At 33.3% G+C, this 20,698-nt stretch overlaps 1 protein-coding gene across 3 annotated transcripts in view; it reads left to right on the top strand.

Annotated features, from left to right (window-relative positions):
• LOC140447649 (pleckstrin homology-like domain family B member 1) overlaps positions 1-20,698 on the top strand; it is a 63,543-nt gene that overhangs the window by 31,614 nt on the left and 11,231 nt on the right. Inside the window, exon 1 of one of the 3 annotated variants that reach the window (XM_072540424.1) lies at positions 20,383-20,512. The exons of the other annotated variants lie outside the window; for them this stretch is intronic. Within the exon in view, the coding sequence (XP_072396525.1) occupies positions 20,471-20,512 (42 nt within the window). The 5' untranslated portion in view covers positions 20,383-20,470. Of the gene's footprint in view, positions 1-20,382; positions 20,513-20,698 lie in introns of those variants that run through there. 3 annotated transcript variants of the gene reach the window in all.

Below are 20,698 nucleotides of genomic sequence, written 5' to 3'. Positions count from 1 at the left end.
TTTCAACTGTGCTTACATATGGAATTGTTTGCTGATTATCATTGATTTCGTTTTTGTGATGTATTCCTCTCCGACTGTATTAATACTATTTAATGTATCTTTTAATTCTTCTATGTCGTCTGCTATGATAGCTGTATCAATTATTTATAGGAATTCCATTTATTTTGATACCTTGATGTGCAAGTTGAAAGATTTTTTCTACATAAATGTTAAACAGCAATGGGGAGGGGATGCAGCCTTGTCTCACGCCCCAAACTTTTATTAAGAAAATTAAATTAAGAAATTGCTTTAAACATAATGGTTTCGTATGGTCTTGTCATTAGTGCTATTGGGAATTTATGTTATCCTACCTCTTTTATAGAGGTTATACAAAATTTCCTCAGTAACAAAGAATATAAGTATTAAGGTTCATTTCCAGAATAATCAGCTTGATAAATATGTATCTTGAGAAATTTGTGGATGTCGGTGATGAGCAGGGAGAACGCTTTCACCAAGATTGTATGACATATTGTCTGGTTAAAGCATAAAAACTCAAGAGTTACAGGCAAAAGTTCTTAGTAGCATAGGATTTTTACTCACTAGAAGTAAATTTGGGGGTTCCATAATTCAATATTTATGAAATGTAATCTTTATTTTAAATTTTAACCCTTCAAAACTTGCAAAATTTGCTAAGCAAAGAAATAAAAATTTATTTACAAAATGTAATCTTTTTATGTAAAATATTCATGTTGCAAAATTGAAAAACGTGTAGAAAAATGGAAATTGTAATTTATAAAAACTCGGTAGCTTAAAAAATAATTTCGGATTTGAAATCAGCAATCTTGAATTATTTAACTTTTAACTACTTGTTTTCTGGATTCTAGCGTAGCTACTTCTAGCAAACCCTTCGGGTCACCTCCAGTCGTCCCTATCCATCGCCTTTCTCCGCCAAAGCGGACAGCTTTAAAAGGTTCAGACAGTTCCCCCTGAATTCGTACTCCACATTCAACTTTTTCAAGAATTAGTTTTGTTAAATTTACCAACTGATTTGGTATTCCTGGCTCTTTCATTGCTTTGAACATTTCTTTTCTGTTCACAGAATCATAGGCTGCTTTCTAGTCCATAAATATGTGATGAGTATCAATGCCATATTCCAGTGTTTTTCCAAAATTTGTTTCTGATGAATCGTCGATTTACCATATCTGAAACTAGCCTGGTATTTTCCTACTATCCGTTCTGCATATGGTGCCATACGGTGACATAGTACTGTGTAAAATATTTTATACGCTGCATTTAGAAACGTAATTCCTCTGTGGTTCGAGCATTCAGAGATATGCCTTTTTTTGTGTATGGTACAAAGTATTCCAATATTCCAATCATTGGGGAGGGATTTCTGTGTCCATATTTCTTTTCTAAGTTGCTGTAATGCCGTTATGGTATCATGGCAACCTTCTTTATATAGTTCAGCTGCGAGATTATCTATTCCGGGTGATTTGTTTCTGGCTAATATTTATTTCCTTTAGCTCATCTCTTTCGTCTTCCAGGTTTTCTTCTTCTTCCTCTGTATTAAGTGCCTGTTTAAAGTATTGCACGCATCTATTCAATACATCTTTCCTTGTTGTTAATAGGTCGCCATTCTGACTTCTGCATCGGACCATTCGGGTTGCTTACCGAAATAAACATGTTTGTGCAAACAACGTGCAATTAAAAACACAAAATGTTTTTGCATCATATAATATATAAAGTTTCAGTCCATACTTCATCGGTTTATTGGGAAATGTATCAACATTTCTTGAATTGATTAAAATTCGCCCACGGAGTAGTTACTCTTGCAATTATGTACGAATGTATCTATGACCCATCTTGTTGCAACTATTTGTTTTTTCTTTGATTCCTGCTAGTTTTATCATCGAATCTTCTTATATCCAGATAATAAGAGCAAACCTATGAATAATTGCATTTTTGTTTTTGATACGTCTTTAGCATCACATTCTCTCATAAATTGTAGCCAAACATTCGAAATGTATAGATTCGTCCATTCAGTAATATTCATCGTACTTTTAACATTCATCTGTGGTTATTCTTATAAAAGCATCTACTTCATTTTGAATATTTTGCGTGTTGTTTGGCACAGGGAGAGATTTTCACAAGGTTTTTAGCGTTTACTAAATGTGTTTTTTAGCGGATGTTTGTTCCATTTAGCCAGTTTATCTTTGCTAATAAAGTTTCAACATTTTCTAAATCGTCAAAATCGTTACCATCAATTTGATCGTCACTTTTCGAAAAACTTGCGTAAAGTGAAGATCTGGTCAATAATCGAACGGCTTGCTATTCTCCCAGCAGGCTTTAATATGGTACTCAATATCTTATAAAAGATATAGTTGCTATTGCGGTTATTGTTATTATTTTCAATATAAAACATAGCCAAACCTGAATAAAACAGAATCTCGTGTTCCTTAAGCAATGTTCTGACAGAGACACGATTTCGCGTTACTAGATTAGATTTTTACGTTACAATATAAAGGTAATCAATAAAATTTATGTCAAATATAGGATTCTGTGTAAAACACAGAACAAATAACAATAATTGTTTTCTCTTCTGTGGTCCGGATTACTTATGTTTCAATGTAATTAATAAAAATATTTATATTAAAAACTACTTCTCTGATACAAATGCTACATTAAATCGGATATTAAAAATACAATATCTAATAGTCTAAGGTTCAAAACAAAATATTTCAAAGAAAACTTTATAAAACATATAAATCATTAAATAATGGAGACAAACAGAGAAAGGCACGAATGCTATTTCGGAGTCATTTCTTTTGGCATATATTCAAGAAAAACGACTTAGCTGAAATATATCTTGAAGTTAACGGTGACAATATTATTTGGGTATTATTTTTATAGAAAAGGATGTCGAAATGTAATTGTTTAGATATAATAGAAATAAAAAAAAATTTATTATAAAACATAGTGTTGTTAAATAATCTTTGTCTAGAAAAATAGATATATGATTTTATCTATAACTTCCTTTACTAGTTAGTCATTGATTAACTACTGGAGTTTAATTTTGTCGCAAAGCTGCGTTGTCTGTTTGTTGCAGTATAGGTATAAGTTTATAATTTCTATACAAACGTAAAATGTTTCTCAAACTGTTAAATGTTCAAAACAACACACAATATTAAACCAGTAACAACGAATAGTTGTCGTTATATCTTCCAAATAAATAGTAACTATACACAAGTAAACAGGGTTACTTGTCCATGTAGAAGCAAACCATATTATAACTTGGCTATTCCACAAGTGTTCCTGATGATGAGTTGAATAACTCGAAACACGTGTAGAGCAATGGTGGAGTTCCTATTGAAATGAAATGCAATCTTTTACTTTCATATATATATATATATATATATATATATATATATATATATATATATATATATATATATATATATATATATATATACAGTATACTACCTTTATAACGAACACGGTTATTACGAGGTTTCGCTTATAACGAGGTACATTAGATGTTTAAATTCAAATATGGTTGTATAAATTAATCATTACATTTTTCCTCCCCTGTATTCATCCGATCCTAATAGTACCGCTGAGGGCTCGGAAATACATATCGCCGGGAGAAGAGCACCAGTCGTTGAAAAGAAAAGACGCAACCCGGCACGTGAACCCATGCACGCATATTGAATTGATTTCGTTCGTTGTTTTGTAGTGCAAACCCTGGTAATTAGACCCAGCGGTAAGTTTTTACCTAGTTTTACCTAAACCTATAAATTGTTTTCGATTGTTTATTGCAACCATTTAAATTTTAATAATTATTTGCATCAATGATGAAAAGTCCATTTTTCTCGCCAGAGTTATCGAAGGAATAGTTCTGTTAATTTATGTCTGTACTATTAATTCGTAATAGTACATTTGTTTGTTAATACCCCACATTGGCCTATCTAGCCGGATTTAAACTCATTTGTTGAAAAAATATTTTGTTTTATTTAAATTTGAATGGTTGGTTTCGTCGCATGTCGTATTTTTTATCGTTTTGAGGGTTCTTATCTTAAGTTTGCGTCTCTTGTCGTGGCTCGAGAATAATTTATGACCTTTTTGTAAAGTCGACCATATGGGACTTTTTAGAAGGGAATTATCGTCGTTTTAATAAAGTATCGAATTACAAATCGGTAATTTCGGGGTTTTAGACCACATTTTATATATTTTCGTTTGTATAATATTATTGAAACTTGTTAAAAATTTAAAATGGAAAAACTTGAAGAAAAGAATAGGAAACTCAAATTTTTAAGAAAAACTGCGTTAAATGATATTCAGTTAATTTTCGATTTAGGTTTTAAGTCCCTTTCAGACGTTTCTATTCGCCCTTTATTTAAAATTAGACTAGAGGATTTAGATTCGATTCGCGAAGAGTTCTTAAAACATCACACTAATATTATTAGTAATATTCTTTCTGTACCAGACGCGGATACGAGGGTTGAAGAAAATGTTCGGGAATTATTTTTGGAACAATTTTATAAAATAAAACTATTTAGTGCGGAATTATTTGAGCCACAATTTGAAACTCCAGAACCATTTAGATCGGTAGTAGTTCCACAATCAAATATTCGCTTGCCTAAAATAGAGCTGCCTAAATTTAAGGGTGATTTTAAGGAGTTTAGTTCATTTTTAGATTTATATAATTCGGTTGTACATAATAACGCAGGCCTAGCAGACGTAGAAAAGTTTAAGTATTTGAAAGGATGTTTAGAAGGGACTCCACTTAGTTTGATTCGTAATTTGTCAATAAATAGCGATAATTATCAAATTGCTTACGATCTAATTGTTAAACGCTACACAAATGTTCGTCGTTGTGCGACCGCGCATTGGGATGCGATCTTGGCCGTACAGAAAATATCGGTAGTTAATTCGAAAAATCTGGCTAAATTAGTAGATACGTTTTTAGAAAATTTAGCCGCATTGAAAACATTAGGTCTTCCGACAGAACATTGGGATTTTATTATGTTTAATTTACTTTTGTCGAAATTAGACGCGGATTCAGTAAAGTTATTTGAGTTAGAAAATAAATCGAATAAAATCCCGTCATTTCAAAAATTGGTAGAGTTTATTGAAACTCAGTACATTGCTTACGATAATTTGAATAGTAGCTTAAGTGAATCTAAGAAATCGTCGAGGGCTCCAACTTATACGGAGCCAAAGTGTAATTATAAACATTCCAATGAGTCAAGGCATAATAGTAGTTCATCCTTTGTTACAAATTTGTCGTCAATATGTTGTGCTTTATGTAAACAAAGTCATTTTCTTAACCATTGCTCGTTGTTTTTGAAAAAATCTCCAAAAGAAAGATACCAATTTTGTAAAGAATCTTCCTCGTGTTTTAGGTGTCTTAATCAGGCTAATCATTCTGTCAAGTCGTGTCCAAAGGCCTTTAAATGTAGTAAATGTAATAGTCACCTTCATAATAGTTTGTTGCACTTTGATAGAAATCGTTCCAATAGTCAGTCGTCCATAGAAAATACTAATAATCCAGGGGCATCGGGAGTCGAACAAAATTCGCCTGAAATATCACATTGTGCTGCTAGTTTTATAGGGAAGAAACACGAGACAAAAAAGGAAATTTTGCTCGGTACCGTTTTATTTCACGCGATTGATAGTAAGGGGTGTAAACAGCCCTTGAGATGTCTGCTAGATTCAGATTCAATGAGTTCGTTCATTAGTCGTAAAGCTGCCAGTAGATTAGGTTGGCCTAAAACTCCTTGTTCATTTGAAGTTAACGGACTCAATTCGATGCAAACGAAACTGAATCAAGGTCAAATAAGTTTTTCTATCCAACCTCGTCATCAGGAGTCACCGGTGTTTCACTTGGAGGCTATTATTACAGATCGGGTTTGCTCGGATTTGCCGAGCACCAAAATTGACATATCGACGTGGAATTATATTAAAAATTTGAAGTTAGCCGATCCCGAATTTAACTGTAGTCAATCTATAGATTTGTTAATTGGTTGTAGCATATTTTCGAAGGTGTTGTTAGAAGGTAAAATTGAAGGTAAAGCGGGACAACCAGATGCCCTAAATACCGTTTTTGGTTATATTTTGTTAGGACCTACTAGCACACCTAACCTTTCGTCGACTTCGCTTGTTTGTCTTTCAAATATTGAAGACCCACTAAATTCTTCGTTAACGAAATTTTGGGAACTGGAAAACGTACCGGAAAAGCCAGTTTCAGAACCAGAAGACGTTCTGTGTGAGAACATTTATCTGGAAACGCATAATCGGGACGTCTCGGGTAAATATGTTGTATCTTTGCCTTTTCGTGAATCGCCGCCTTGTTTGCAAGATAGCTATGATATTGCTTTAAATAGATTGCTATCATTAGAACGACGCTTATCTCGTCAACCAAGTTTGAAAAAAGAATATTCTTTTCATATGCAGGAGTATCTTGATTTAGGTCATATGCAGTTAGTCTCTAATGCCGAAAAGAAAAGGGGAAAGTATTATATTCCACATCATTGCGTTGTGAAACCAGATAGTGTTTCAAGTAAAATTCGAGTTGTATATAATGCGTCTCAGAAAAGTCCCAGTCGCGGTAAATCTTTAAACGACTATTTACTGGTCGGTCCTAAGCTGCAACAGAACATAGTCTCGCTGTTGTTGAATTTTAGACTTAATCGTTTTGCGCTGTGTGCGGACATTCGTCAGATGTATCGTAATATTTTAGTCGCTCCTGAACACACGGATTATCAACGCGTGTTATGGAGATTTTCTAGCGCTGAGGAAATTCAGGAATATCGTTTATTAACTGTTACTTTTGGAATAGTATCTTCGCCGTATCTCGCTTTAAGAACTCTCCAACAATTAGCATTAGACGAAGGCTCTCGTTTTCCTAACGCCGTCTCGCTTATTCGTCACGCTTCGTATATTGATGATTTTGTTTTTGGTGCTTCGACTCTCGAAGAAGCACAAACTTTAGTTGACGAATTAGTCGCTTTGTTAAAGTTAGGAGGCTTTGAATTACGGAAATGGTGTTCGAATGAATCCAAATTGTTGTCGCAATTTCCTGAATCCCATATTAATCCTCACTCCATTAATTTTGATCCAGAAGCAAATGGTCCTTCATTAAAAATCCTTGGTTTGAAGTGGATTGCCCAGTCCGACGTCTTTCAATTTTCAGTCAAATTGCAAGACGTCCCTTGTACTAAAAGATCGTTTTTGTCCGAATTAGCTCGAATTTATGATCCTTGTGGTTACTTAACACCTATTACCTTTTTTATTAAACATTTAATCCAACAACTTTGGGCAACCAGTCTTAAATGGGATGATCGTCCTCCTTCGGAAATAATTCGGGTATGGGAACAATATAAGAGCGAACTATCTCTTATTTCACAGTTCAAAATTCCTCGTTTTTTGAATATTTCCTCATGTCCCATCTTAGAGCTTCATGGATTTGCCGATGCTAGTGAAAAGGGATATGCTTGTGTCGTTTATATTCGTAGTATTGATACTCGTAACCTAGTTCAAGTTAATTTACTGTGTGCCAAATCGAAAGTAGCTCCTATAAAACAGATTACTATACCTCGATTAGAATTGTTAGCTGCTGTTCATTTGGTAAAACTTATGTCGTTTGTGTTAGAGTCGTGGAAGCATATAATATTTCAAAATGTGTATGCTTGGTTAGATTCTCAAATCGTATTGCACTGGATTAAAAGCTCCCACTCGAGATTCAAAACTTTCGTCGCAAATCGCATTTCGTATATCCAGTCCCATAGTCAAAATTATTCTTGGCATTATATCGAATCTCGAAATAATGCAGCCGATGCGCCTTCGCGAGGCATGCTACCGGCCGCTTTTCTATCAAAATTAGACTGGTTAACAGGTCCTTCGTTTTTGTATAATATTCCATTAATTTTTCCAGAGGTTCCTCCCTCATTGCAAGAAAAATTCTCTTTGGAAGAGATAAAGAAAGCTTTAGTGTTTGTTTCCACTCGTGAGGAACATTTTCTGTCTTGTTTGCTGAAAAATAAATCGTCTTTTACCTCGATCCAAAGAATTTTGGCTTTTATGTTGCGATTCGCGCACAACTCTCGTTATAAAAGGTCTAAACGGTCAGGACCCTTGACTTTCGTAGAATTAGAAGACTCGTTGATTATTCTTGTCAGATTTACACAAGAAAAGTATTTTGAAGAACATCTTCAATCAAATTCTTTTCCAAAACCATTTCGTAAGTTGGGAGTATTTTTAGATGATAGTACTCAGTGTTTAAGAGTAGGTGGTCGTCTATCTCAGTCTTCGTTATCGTATGAAGCAAAACACCCGTTTTTGTTACCAAAAAAATCTCGTCTTACTACTCTTCTAGTTCGTCATTATCATGAGAAGTATTTACATGCTGGATTTAAGAGTACTCAGTTTTTGGTTAGTCAAAGGTTTTGGATAATGTCTTCTAAACAAGCCGTTAATTCGGTATTGTCCAATGTATTAGATGTTGGAAACAATCTCTTAAAAACTTACAACCCCCTATGGGTAATTTGCCTAAATTTCGTCTCGGTGTCATTAAACCCTTTTCGATTTGTGGGTTAGATTATGGTGGACCGTTTTCGATAACCATGTCTCGTTACAGGGGAGTTAGAACTCAAAAGGCCTATTTGTGTCTATTTGTATGTTGCGCTACAAAGGCTTTAAATCTTGAAGTAGCTAGTGATTTGACCTCGGAAGCTTTTTTGGCCGCTTTACAACGTTTTTATTAATTTTGTTTTGTTCGGCTTTTGTCAATATAACCGCGACGAAACCACCATTTTAATTTTTTTATTGTAGTTTAAGTTTTGAATATTTGTTTAAGATTTGTATAGGAATTGTTTGTATTAATTATCGTTTTAGTTGTTTAAGTAATGATAGTATTTAAAATTTTAGAATTCGTTTTGTTTTTTAAAGACCTTATGGCCTTTAAAGGGGGGAGAATGTTTAAATTCAAATATGGTTGTATAAATTAATCATTACATTTTTCCTCCCCTGTATTCATCCGATCCTAATAGTACCGCTGAGGGCTCGGAAATACATATCGCCGGGAGAAGAGCACCAGTCGTTGAAAAGAAAAGACGCAACCCGGCACGTGAACCCATGCACGCATATTGAATTGATTTCGTTCGTTGTTTTGTAGTGCAAACCCTGGTAATTAGACCCAGCGGTAAGTTTTTACCTAGTTTTACCTAAACCTATAAATTGTTTTCGATTGTTTATTGCAACCATTTAAATTTTAATAATTATTTGCATCAATGATGAAAAGTCCATTTTTCTCGCCAGAGTTATCGAAGGAATAGTTCTGTTAATTTATGTCTGTACTATTAATTCGTAATAGTACATTTGTTTGTTAATACCCCACATTAGATGTCCCGTGAAATTTCTATTGAACTATATCACTTTATAGCGAGGTAAATTTGCTTATAACGAGAGAAAATAAGATTGCAAAACGTGTTTTTTACGTTTTGGTCCGGCTGTAGCTATAAATAAATACCCTTTTTAACTGCTGGCCGTCCGCAATAAACTTCTTACAATTTATGATTCTTAGTCGGAAATGTAAAATTTATGATTCACAAGTGTCATTGTATTGGGTTGACCATTTACACCTAATAATAATGGTCCTAATAGACAAGATGTAGAAAGTGTTTTAAAGGTTGTCAGAAACTTTATCCAAGGACAAAACGCAAATGAAGAAGCATAAAACTGTTTCACATCTTTAGAAAATATGATAGATAGAATACTGGACAATTTAAAGCAGTCAAAAATGACAAAATAACTTTATACGCTTTATACATATTTACAGGATACAGATTTTTTGTTTTAACATATATCATTGACAGTAAAAGTAAACAACTCTTTTTTGTTTTAATGCATTTCATTGACAATAAAAGTAAACAACTTTGTTTTAAAAATGCCATTCAAACAATATTTATTAGCATCTTATATTGCTCCGAATGGCTCCACTATAGAAAGTTAATGTTTTAGAAAACTACATATTCATATGTATGCACAATATTATTGTTGTTGGATATAACGAGATCCGCTTATAACGAGGTAATTAGTCTGCCATTTCAGTTCTCGTTATAAAGGGAGTCTACTGTATATATATATATATATATATATATATATATATATATATATATATATATATATATAATATATAAGCAAACGTGGAATCATCACGTGGTGTCTGTGCCGCATAGAGCTGAGTAACAGTCGACCATCTCCGTTGACGGTCAAAAATCAAGAGGGAGATTCTTTTTAGCGGTGGACTTTTCACGACAGTGAAAATGGGTGGATCCTACTAGCGCCAATGTCGCTTACTTGTTGAACTTGGTGGTGGTTTCCTCTCATTTGGGTAGTACTACGGCATCTAGTATGCATTAGATCAGGTTGCTAGTACGAATTAGAAATATTTCAAATATTTTAAGTTGCAAAATTGCAACATATGGAAGATAGTTTTATGAAGCTCATAGAGTAGTTTTACGTAGCGAACAGAAGTTTGTAATAACCTTTGATTTTGTAAGGAATAGTTTCTTAGGTATCTGTCTCTTTTGCGAATGTCAGAAAATGGAAAAGTTCCTTTTTTTTATTTTCCGACATCTTCCACTATGCAGCTTCTAGATGTATCGTATCGCATATATTATATGGTTCCATTTTTTTAACGAATATAGTAAAAATTAATCGTTCTCCAACGTGACGAAAAACAGAAAAAATACTATGAAATTTTGACAATATTCTGAAGACGCATTCAGAAAATCATACGATTCGCTCGATATGAAATGATAACAAGTAGAAGAATAATATTTACATACATATTTCTGTTCATTACAGCAAATATTTTGCTTTTTTGCAATTAGTTGAATCGTGGTAATCTACAAAAACTTTCTAAGTTTATCGATTTCGTATACAAACGTGTCGTTTTAGATTCATTAGTGTCACTGGAGTATAGATAAGGCAATTTCTATAAAATAACGAATATTAGTAAAAATTGTGAAAATAATACATCGTTAATGTTTGAATCGCCGTGAATTGTAATGCTCATGTCTTTAAAGAATAAAAAAACAATACCAAGGAAACACAAGGGGATCTCCATACTCATGACCATATTGGTGTTCTAATGATATTGGAACCAGGCAAAAATGCATAGTAGAAATTATAGAAAGATACAAAGAAACCTGGAAACATCTGTACAAGAATCACCCTGACTCAACGAAGATATAATATGGAGTATCAGGTAGTTAGTCATAAGATTTCACATAATTACACCCAAGAAAACCTCTCAGAGAAGAACAAAATATCGTCGTAAATACAAAAACATTCGTATTATATGCTAAATATAGCAAAAGAGGGCGTGAAAGAAAAGAAAATACCTGGACCAGATCGGGTGTCAAATGAAATACTGAAAATAATAGTAAACGTCAAGTCAGAGATAATTCTAAACGCACTTAATCAACATTTATGTGAAGGCTGCAAAAAATACAAAGTGTACTGATTATGTAAAAAACAAAAAATCAGCAGACGAAGCAGAATCTGATAGACCTATCTGCTTATTAAACAGCGTTGCGAAGTTATGTGAAAATCGTCTAAAAGACAGACTGGAAAAAACACGAAAAACCCTAATTATCTTACAACATCTATATGGTTTTAGAAGAAAAAAGTGAAACCCCTAATACATTTGATTAAGTGGATTAGCAATAAAGTAAAAGCAACAAAAACAAAAGATGTAGCCCTAATATAACTTAATTAATACTTTCAATACATTATTATGGAAAATGGTCATATAGAAGATAAAAATAGTAGATATGTCTAACTCCGTAACGAATAAAATAATTGAATACCTGAATAAAATTCCTATAGAAAAAAATATCGAGACAGAAGTAACAATACGAGTACCACAGAGGTCGGTATTGGGACCGACTCTGGAACATACTCTACGACGAAATCATGAATTTAGACTTTGGAAGAAATTACAAAACCATTGTTTTGAAGATAACGTTATAATATACGTAGAAAACAGTTCCAAATACCACTTCATGGAAGAAGGCTACGAAGCACTAGAATACTTGAGGATAGAGAATAAGCTAATTTTAGGTATTTAAAATCGGAAGCAATAGTAATTAAAGGCCCGAGGAACAGAGACGATATCGCTTTTTAGACGATATATAGGTATAAAAGCACATGCAAATCAAAGCGAAATTAAGTAACAGGGAAGTTGATCTTGAAAGTAATATGTAGGCCTGAAAATAAATTAGGAATGAAATTGTCAAAGATTGGGCAAATGAATGGGTCACAAGTAATGAAGATACATAAACGAGAGTTCTGATATTATATCTGGCAACTGGATTTGACTTTCTTCGCTCAATTTCTGACTTGGCATGAAAGGTTCTTAAAATGTATCATCATCATCATCATCAAGACATCAGATGTCTGCATTACACTGAATTACACTGTCCAAGATTCGAAAGAAATCAGAAGAGCATTTTTCTGTGCATATTTTTTATCGTAGAATTTCGTAGAATTATCGTATTTTTAACTGCACGTGTTCGGATAAGAATTTATGCGTAGTATCAGATCTATAATGTATAGAATGTAGGTATGAAAAATGCAGTTCCTTGAATGAATTTCAATTTAGATGTAGTTGAGAATCACGAGCATTCCAAATTTTATTGTTTACATTAAAATTTTATGTAGGTACGTGTTTTCATAACCTTTGTTATAATTGTGTTATTGCAACAGTAAAAAGTATGCGTTTTACTTTATTACCAATAAATTCTTAAATGGACCATTCCTTTCTGAATACGATTAGCAGTAAAATTCGTTTCGATTAAAACATATTTTTGATGACTACGTTCTAAAACCAAAAAGGTATGGCAATAAAAGGAAACCATTTTAATTGCAATACACAGTCAAGAATGTGGGAATTTATTACGGAAATATGTGTTTCAGTTTTAATGAAAACTAATAAACCACCAGGAAAGACATGCAAGGAAAATATTTTGAATACCGTTTTTAGAAACTAAAAAAATATCTATTAGACCAAATAAATCGGTAAACATTTTTTTACGTCAATACTTTCACCGACGTTCAATTTTCACTAGATATTGTAACTAATATCTGCATATATCATTATATAAAAAAGCTTGTAGCAGGCCGTTTCATGCCCATAGCTTAGTAATTCTCTTCCATCTCCTTTTGTCTCTAGCTTCTTTCCTCCAATTTTTTATCTTCTTTTATTGTAGGTCTTCCGCAACTGCTTCCCTCTATCTTCTCGGTCTGCCACTTTTCCTCTTATATTCCAGTGTTCTCCATGCTATATTCTATACCTCTCTACTGTCCTCCATTATAACAAGATGACCTAGCCACTGCAATCTTCTAGCTTTGGCAAAATCGCTTATTCTCCCCTCGCCGAACATTTCATAAATTTCAGCATTTGTTCTTCGCTCCCACCCTATTTCTGTTAAGTTTCCTCCAAAAATTCTTCTTAATATTCTTCGTTCCCATATTTCAATTTTCTGTCGTAGTTTCTTTGTTAACACCCATGTCTGGCACTCATACGTTAGAGTACGTCGCAGGACAGTTTTATACAGCCTTATTTTTTTATTTCTCGATACCTCTTTCGATTTTATTATTCTTTGCAAACTGCCTGCACACCTGTTTCATTTTGCTATTCGTAGATCTATTTCCTTTTCTTCTTCGCATTTATTTGTCACAAGAACTCCCAGATATATGTAATCCTCCATCGCTTCAATTTCCAGAATTTCTCTCCCTAATGCAATTTCCATATTTAGTTTTCTGCTTTTCTCTTTTGCTTATTCTTCAGCTCCATCTATTTTGTTTTATTTATATTTATCTGTAATCCCATATTTCCTACGGCCTCTAGAAGATTCTTAGCTATTTTTTCTAATTGTTTTCTACTTCTAGCCAAAAGTACATCATCAGCACAAGCTAGATACTGGTGACTCTTATTAAATATTGTTCCCGCTCTATTCATATTGATGTCTCTTATTATCTTTTCAAGGGCCAAATTAAACAGCGTGGTGGGTAGAGGATCCCCTCGTCTTACACCTTTCTGAACTCTACAGTATTGGCTCTTCTTTTTATTAATCTTAACTGCGCTTGTAGTATTCTGAAGCGTCATATGTACCAGTCTAATTATCTTAGATGGGATTTTGAACTCCTGTAGTGCCTTCGTCCATTTTGATCTACCAATTTGATCTACCATTGTCATAAGCACCCTTAAAATCCACAAAGAGAAGGTGGGTCATATGTCCTATTCATATGCACCAGAGAGAACTTGCTTCAGCATAAATACATGCTCACTAGTTAGGTTAGATTAGGTTAGTTGATCGATTTTTTCTAAAACCAGCTTGATAGTCGCTTAATATATTTTCTGTGTACACTTCTATTTTTCTTTTTAGTATGGTTGTCAGTACCCTGTATGTGACGTCCAGGAGTGCTATTCATCTATAGTTATCACAACTTGACAGGTCTCCCTTTTTATGTATTGGGTATATTATAGACTTGCACCACTCTTTAGGTATTATTTCCTCTTCCCAGATATGACATATTAGTTTGTAGATTTTTATATCAGGTAGTCTTCTCCATATTTTAAGTTTTTTGCTGCTATCCTGTTTTCTCCAGGGCTTTTATTGTTTTTCATCGCAGTTAAAACTTGCTTTACCTCATCCTTAGTTGGTCTTGCAAATCTATTCCATCCATTCGTATTGATTCTCGTTCATTGTCGTTTTCCTCCTCTATTTCACCGTTCAGGTGTTCTTCGAAATATTGTTTCCGTCTCTCAAATTGTTGTTCATTTCCTATCAGATTATCTTCTTTGTCTTTAATGTATGTTGTTTTTGAATTGTAACCTCTGCTTATTTCTTTAACATCTTTGTAAAAATATTTTATATCCTTCCTTTGGTATTTTTCTTCCTTACTAATTTCATTTGCCCATTATATCTTTCTTAATCATTATCATTTTTTGTTTTTAACATCTTTTTCACATTCTGTGTCGAAACATTCTTTCTTCTTTTTCCTTTTACTCTTTGTTATATTTCTATTCATAGCTGTTTTATACTATTTTCAGTATTTGCCAGTTTTCTTCTATCCCACTTAATTGAACTGTTACGTCGCAGTAATAAATATTTTCTAGATATTGCCTATACTTGTTGGCTACTGCCTCTGTTTTCAATTCGTCGTTGTTATATCTTATGTTTTGCCTTCTTCTGGGTTTTATTTTTTCTGAATACTCATACTTTAACCTAACTCGGACCATATATGTCTGAATCAACGTCAGCTCCTCTGTAAGTTAGTTACAAGTTCTGAAAATTTATCCTGAATTACCACATGATCAATTTGGTTCATTTCCCCGGTGGAAGGTATTATCCATGTGCCCTTATAAATGTCTTTTCGCTTAAAACGAGTACTCATTATCTTCATTTCCATTTCTGTGGCTAGTGAGTTAACCTTTGTTCATTATCATTGATTTTTAGGGTGCTTACTTTCGCCTCCTGTGATTTTCTTGTACATTTCTTCTCTTTCCACCTTTGCAGTTGCATCTCCAACAATTATTAGTATGTCTCGTCCAAGGACATTGACCAAAACGGTTTCTATTTCCTCGTAGAAAGCACCTTTCGTTTCTTCCTCCTTTTCCTTTATGGGTGCGTGCATATTTACAATGTACATATGTCTATTATGTCTTAGCCATAGTTGTTAACCAAACATCCCACTCCAAATCTCCTACTTTGACTTCCACTTTTAAATAAATTATAGTTTTCTATGTTTGTTGTCCTATTTCCGACCAGATGGGTTTCTTGTACAGCGATAATATCTATTTTATATCTATTTAGTTCTCTAATTAAAAATTTCATTGCTCCCGCTTCATAGATCCCCCTAAGATTCCAAGTGGTCATATTAATTAGGTTTACTTCATTTTTGTTTTTTGTTCTTTTATTTTCTAGTGCTCTTTTCATATCCATAATCATTGCCGGGTCCGTAGTCAGAATCATCAAGCATACATCATTATTATTGAAATATTTCGCGATGTAAAACGGGGATATCTATATCAATTATGGATCAACGAGTAGACTTCACGAGACATTTTTTACTAAACTCCTAGACGAGAAGATGTCAAGTATGGTAAAGAGATGAGTATGGTAATGAAACCTATCTAACTTAAGATATTTGCGGGAAAATATGCAGTCCATGCGCATTAAGAATGAGTCTCGGGAAAACTAAATAAATGAAAGTATTTATCAACTATTCATTTAAAGAAAAATTAAAGGTGAGGGAGGAACTGACAGAACAAGAACATAATATTTAATTATCAATTAAGCAATTAAGTAATTTTATTTCAGCAGTTCACGCTTTTATCTAATTTAACAATATAAAAATATTTTTTTATTTAAAATTCTTTTTTATTTAAAATTCTGTATCTTCGAAAATTTTCAATATTACTTTAATATCTTTTTAACTTTGGTAATATGTATTTATAATAGTTCACCAAATGCATGAGCAATGCATGCATGTGTTGGAGTTTTTGCTTAAGATTTCAATACGTTCTGCTAGTAAACTGTGTCATAAGGACGTACAAAAATCTTAGAAATTAAATTTCTTAATACTTTATTCAGATCCCATATTCGTGTTTATTGAGATTTAGATGCCATACATTGAATGCGTGGGACGGTAAGTTTCCAAATTCATGATTTTAAAAAAATTACCAAAAACCGACACTCTGAAGCAGTATATTTCAGAAACAATGGATTTCTGAGTCTTAGGGCACTGAGAACTTTTGATCAGCATGACCAAAGCTACCTCTTTGCAAAGTTTCAGTCAATTTAACTAAAACCACTTTTACATAAGAGAATAAATACACCAGAAATATTTGAATGATTACGAGAACCTACGCGACTAAGAGTTGAATCTTATTCACGTTTTATGGAGATCATTTGAACATTTTTTATAGCTTTACCCCTATTTAAAATTTTATTTGTGGTACTTTCTGTATACTTTCTGGTATTGTTATGGTTTAATGTTATTGTATTACAAAAAAATTTATTAAAATCATTTATAAAAGGTATATAATTATTATATACCTTTTATAAAGGATTTTAATAAATTTTTTTGTGATACATGGTATACAGCCAGCTACAGGAATTTAGTTTCCTTGTGGGTTATTGTATTAAATAGTTCTTGAGAATGTATTAGAGAAATGCAAAATACGCATTAAGATGTTTTATTATTTTTTTTTTAATAAAAAAAAAAAGAAGAAATATTTTTTGTCCCAAAATAACGTATAATTCAAAAATGATTATAATTTGAAAGATCTGAGAGGCATAACATTTTTTTCTTAAAAAAATTGAGGCGCGATTACTATGCCGAGGCGTATGCGCGCCAATGATGAATATAAAATTCTTAATTGTATGGAAAAAATGAGCAATACCTATTCACACATGCTAATTTCAGTAACGTAGCAACCGGTTTCAGAGCAATAAAAAATTCGTCAGTTTGTAAGAAAAATTTCAACAGCCCGTATTTCGGAAAACGAAGCATTTGGCACGAGGCATACATTTATATATCAAAATTAGGGTTTCACATGGGACAAACTCTTGTCCCGTTCCGCAGTTATTTTCGCTATAACGTCACGTGTCCCGCGGGACGTTCCAATGTCCCGCAAAGCTAACTTAAATTAAATTTTCTAAATAAGTAAATATATTTTTTTAATAATGGTATAAAGACAAATTTAATATTTATATCTTGTTTTTACAAATTTTCTTAACAATTAAACGTTAAAATTATATTATTAGACCAATTTAATAATTACTTCAGTAATGTTCAGTAAAATTCAATGTATTGTGTAAAAATTTGTATTTGTTTTGAGTTTCTCCCGTTTAAATGGTTTCAGAACACTCACTAAACAATTCAATTGGGGGCTGTTAAAGAATTACGTAAGCACTATAGGGGGGCGGAGGTCTTTGTTTGCTTATTTTTGATGACATGATGATTTGATGCAGTTTTTAAGAAACCTTTTATTGGTTTTAGTAAATCTTATTCTGCTTCTTTGATTCTGAATGGTATTAATTTTGAATTACTGACACAGAAGAATGTAAGGGAAAAGGAGTTATTTTTGTTTATAACGTTCACAGTTAGATTCAAACGTTTTATCATCTGGTGGTGTCTCAATAATGTCGAGCGACGGTTTATTAGAAGAATCTAAACCAAAATATTTTTTGCATACCAATAAATAAAGAAGAATTGTCGAAAATATTTAAAAATTTCTCTTATTCTAGATGTATTAATTATGTGTCATCAATATGAATCATTAAAAAAGAAAACCTTTTAATTTCTAGAAATATTTTTTTAACGTTACAGACATAAAGTAGATATTTGTATAACTTTAATTAAAAAATCATTCCGATAATAATAAAAGTACATTCTTTGCGGGACGTCCCGCGGGACAAAGCTTCAGTCCCGTCCCGTGTGTCGTACCGCAGAAAAATCGATATATTGTACCTCAGCAAAAATCACTGTCCCATCTCGCGGGACAGAATGCGGAACGAAGTGCGGACACGACCTCCCGCGTACATCGGACTAAAATCCGATACTTTGAACCTCTTTAAACTCAGAAACAATTGATTTCTGAGTATTGGGGCAATGAGAACTTTTAATCAGCGTGGCCAAAGCTACCTCTTTGCAAAGTTTCGGCCAATTTAACTGAAACCACTTTTACATAAGGAAATGCCGGTCGCATATGGTAGCAAAGTCTCCATAGTGCATCAGACAAGAAAGATAAGAGGAAAGAAGACAACGAGACTAAGTTGTAAATGTTTTTATAAACTTTTTAAGTTTTGTTGGCCTCTATTAAGTAAATGCGTACCCTTTTTATATGGAAGAGAGTGCATTGATTCTTTAACAGTAGTGTCATACGAGGGTTGTCTTTTTAGTTTTGCATATTTATAACCATAAAAATAAAAAATATATAGACTTGCACTACTTTATTGCTTTTCAAAATATATCTTGGAAAATCGCTGCTTTAAAGGCATCGGTGGCTTCTTCTAACGACTGGAATCGCTGCCCACGCATTGAATTCTTGATCTTTGAGGACGTGAAGAAATCGTTTGGACTTAGGTCGGGAATATACATACGGTGGATGGTTAAACAACCCGTTGTTTTGAAGCTCCAAAAACTCTATTGTCTTTTGGTCAGTGTGAGCACTTGCATTGTTCTAATGTAGGATGATTCGCCGTTGTGTTGTTTTGTCGGAGTTTCGCGACAACTTCTGATCAACAAACGGTTATACTAATCAGAAGTAACCTTTCTTTAATCTCCTAAAACAATTGTTGCCACATGACCAGATTTTGAAACACAAGTTACGACCATTTTCTTCGACACACTTCGAGAACGGATCACTTTTGTTGGTTTTTCCTCATCGTGAAACACCCACACAGTGGATTGGCGTTTATTTTCCGGTTCGTAGGAGTAAATCCAAGATTCATCGCCACTAACAATACTATAAACGTTTTTTGAGCTTCCTTTGTTAAATCGTTTCAATGTTTTTCGATACTAATTAACGCAAACCGCTTTTTGCTCTTCTGTCAGCAAATGAAGGATCCAACGGGAAACCAACTACATAACGTCCAGTACTTCATGTAAGATCTTTTGGATCGAGGTCTTTGAAATGCCCAAAGATGCCTCTATCTCCAGGTATGCTACACGGCGGTGATCCTTAATAAGCTGACGAACCGCATTAATGTTTTGCTGTGTGACTGCTGTTTTGAGGGGACCTGGCCTGGATTCGTCGCTGAAACTGGAGCGACAACGTTGAAATTCGCAATACCTGCGTGAAATAGTTGACTCGTACAATACTTCATTCCCAAACACAGAAACCAATTTAACGAGATATTGTTTTTGGGATAATCCTCTCCGAAAATTGTAAAAAAATATTCTCGGCTAAGATCCATTTTTCGACCGACTTGCTAATTTCAAAAATTACTGTATCTGCACGACTTGTATCAGAATAAAACTCTCGATTTATGTCAACACAAGATTGAGGTTACGTTTGTGTTGGAAGGTTTTTTTGGCGGTGCCCTCTAGGCGGCTATATGTAAAACTAAAAAACAAATCTCGTTCTTTTGAGAGAGTATTAATTTTCCTGGTTATTTTCTGGTCCTAAAATGCACACTTTTCATTTAAAATCGCAAATATCAACCATTTTTAATTTTTTGTTTTTCGGAGAATTCACTAAATAATCCATCAGTGATAGAGAAAGTAATCGTTTGAATGACACAGATAAGATAAGCTTGTAGGAATAAGAGAAGTTTTTAATAAGTTCAATGTAAACATACGGAAATGTCAGTCGCTTTTATGATAACAATAGTTCAGTTATACTCGTATCATTAAAATCAAACGAGAAAACAGGTGAACTGAATAGTAAAGTCAAAAGGAATATATCTGTAAAATGGAAATACAAGTGGAAGAACATCAACAAGTAGAGCAAAAGGTAAATGTACCAAGTGACATAGCTGGTTATACATTATTTTATTTTAATAAAAGTTGGTATACAGGCTTATCTTAACAACAACAATAAATATTAGAATTTCAACCATATCAGTTTAGATATTGATATTGACGACCTAATTAGAAGTGCTCCCCGGTGTATCCAAGAGTGTGTAGCCCAGCGAGGTGT

This window comes from Diabrotica undecimpunctata, chromosome 8 (genome assembly GCF_040954645.1).
Source record: "Diabrotica undecimpunctata isolate CICGRU chromosome 8, icDiaUnde3, whole genome shotgun sequence".
Classification (NCBI taxonomy): domain Eukaryota; kingdom Metazoa; phylum Arthropoda; class Insecta; order Coleoptera; family Chrysomelidae; genus Diabrotica; species Diabrotica undecimpunctata.
The sequence above is the reverse complement of the archived record's forward strand: the minus strand, read 5'-3'. Positions and strand labels throughout refer to the sequence as shown.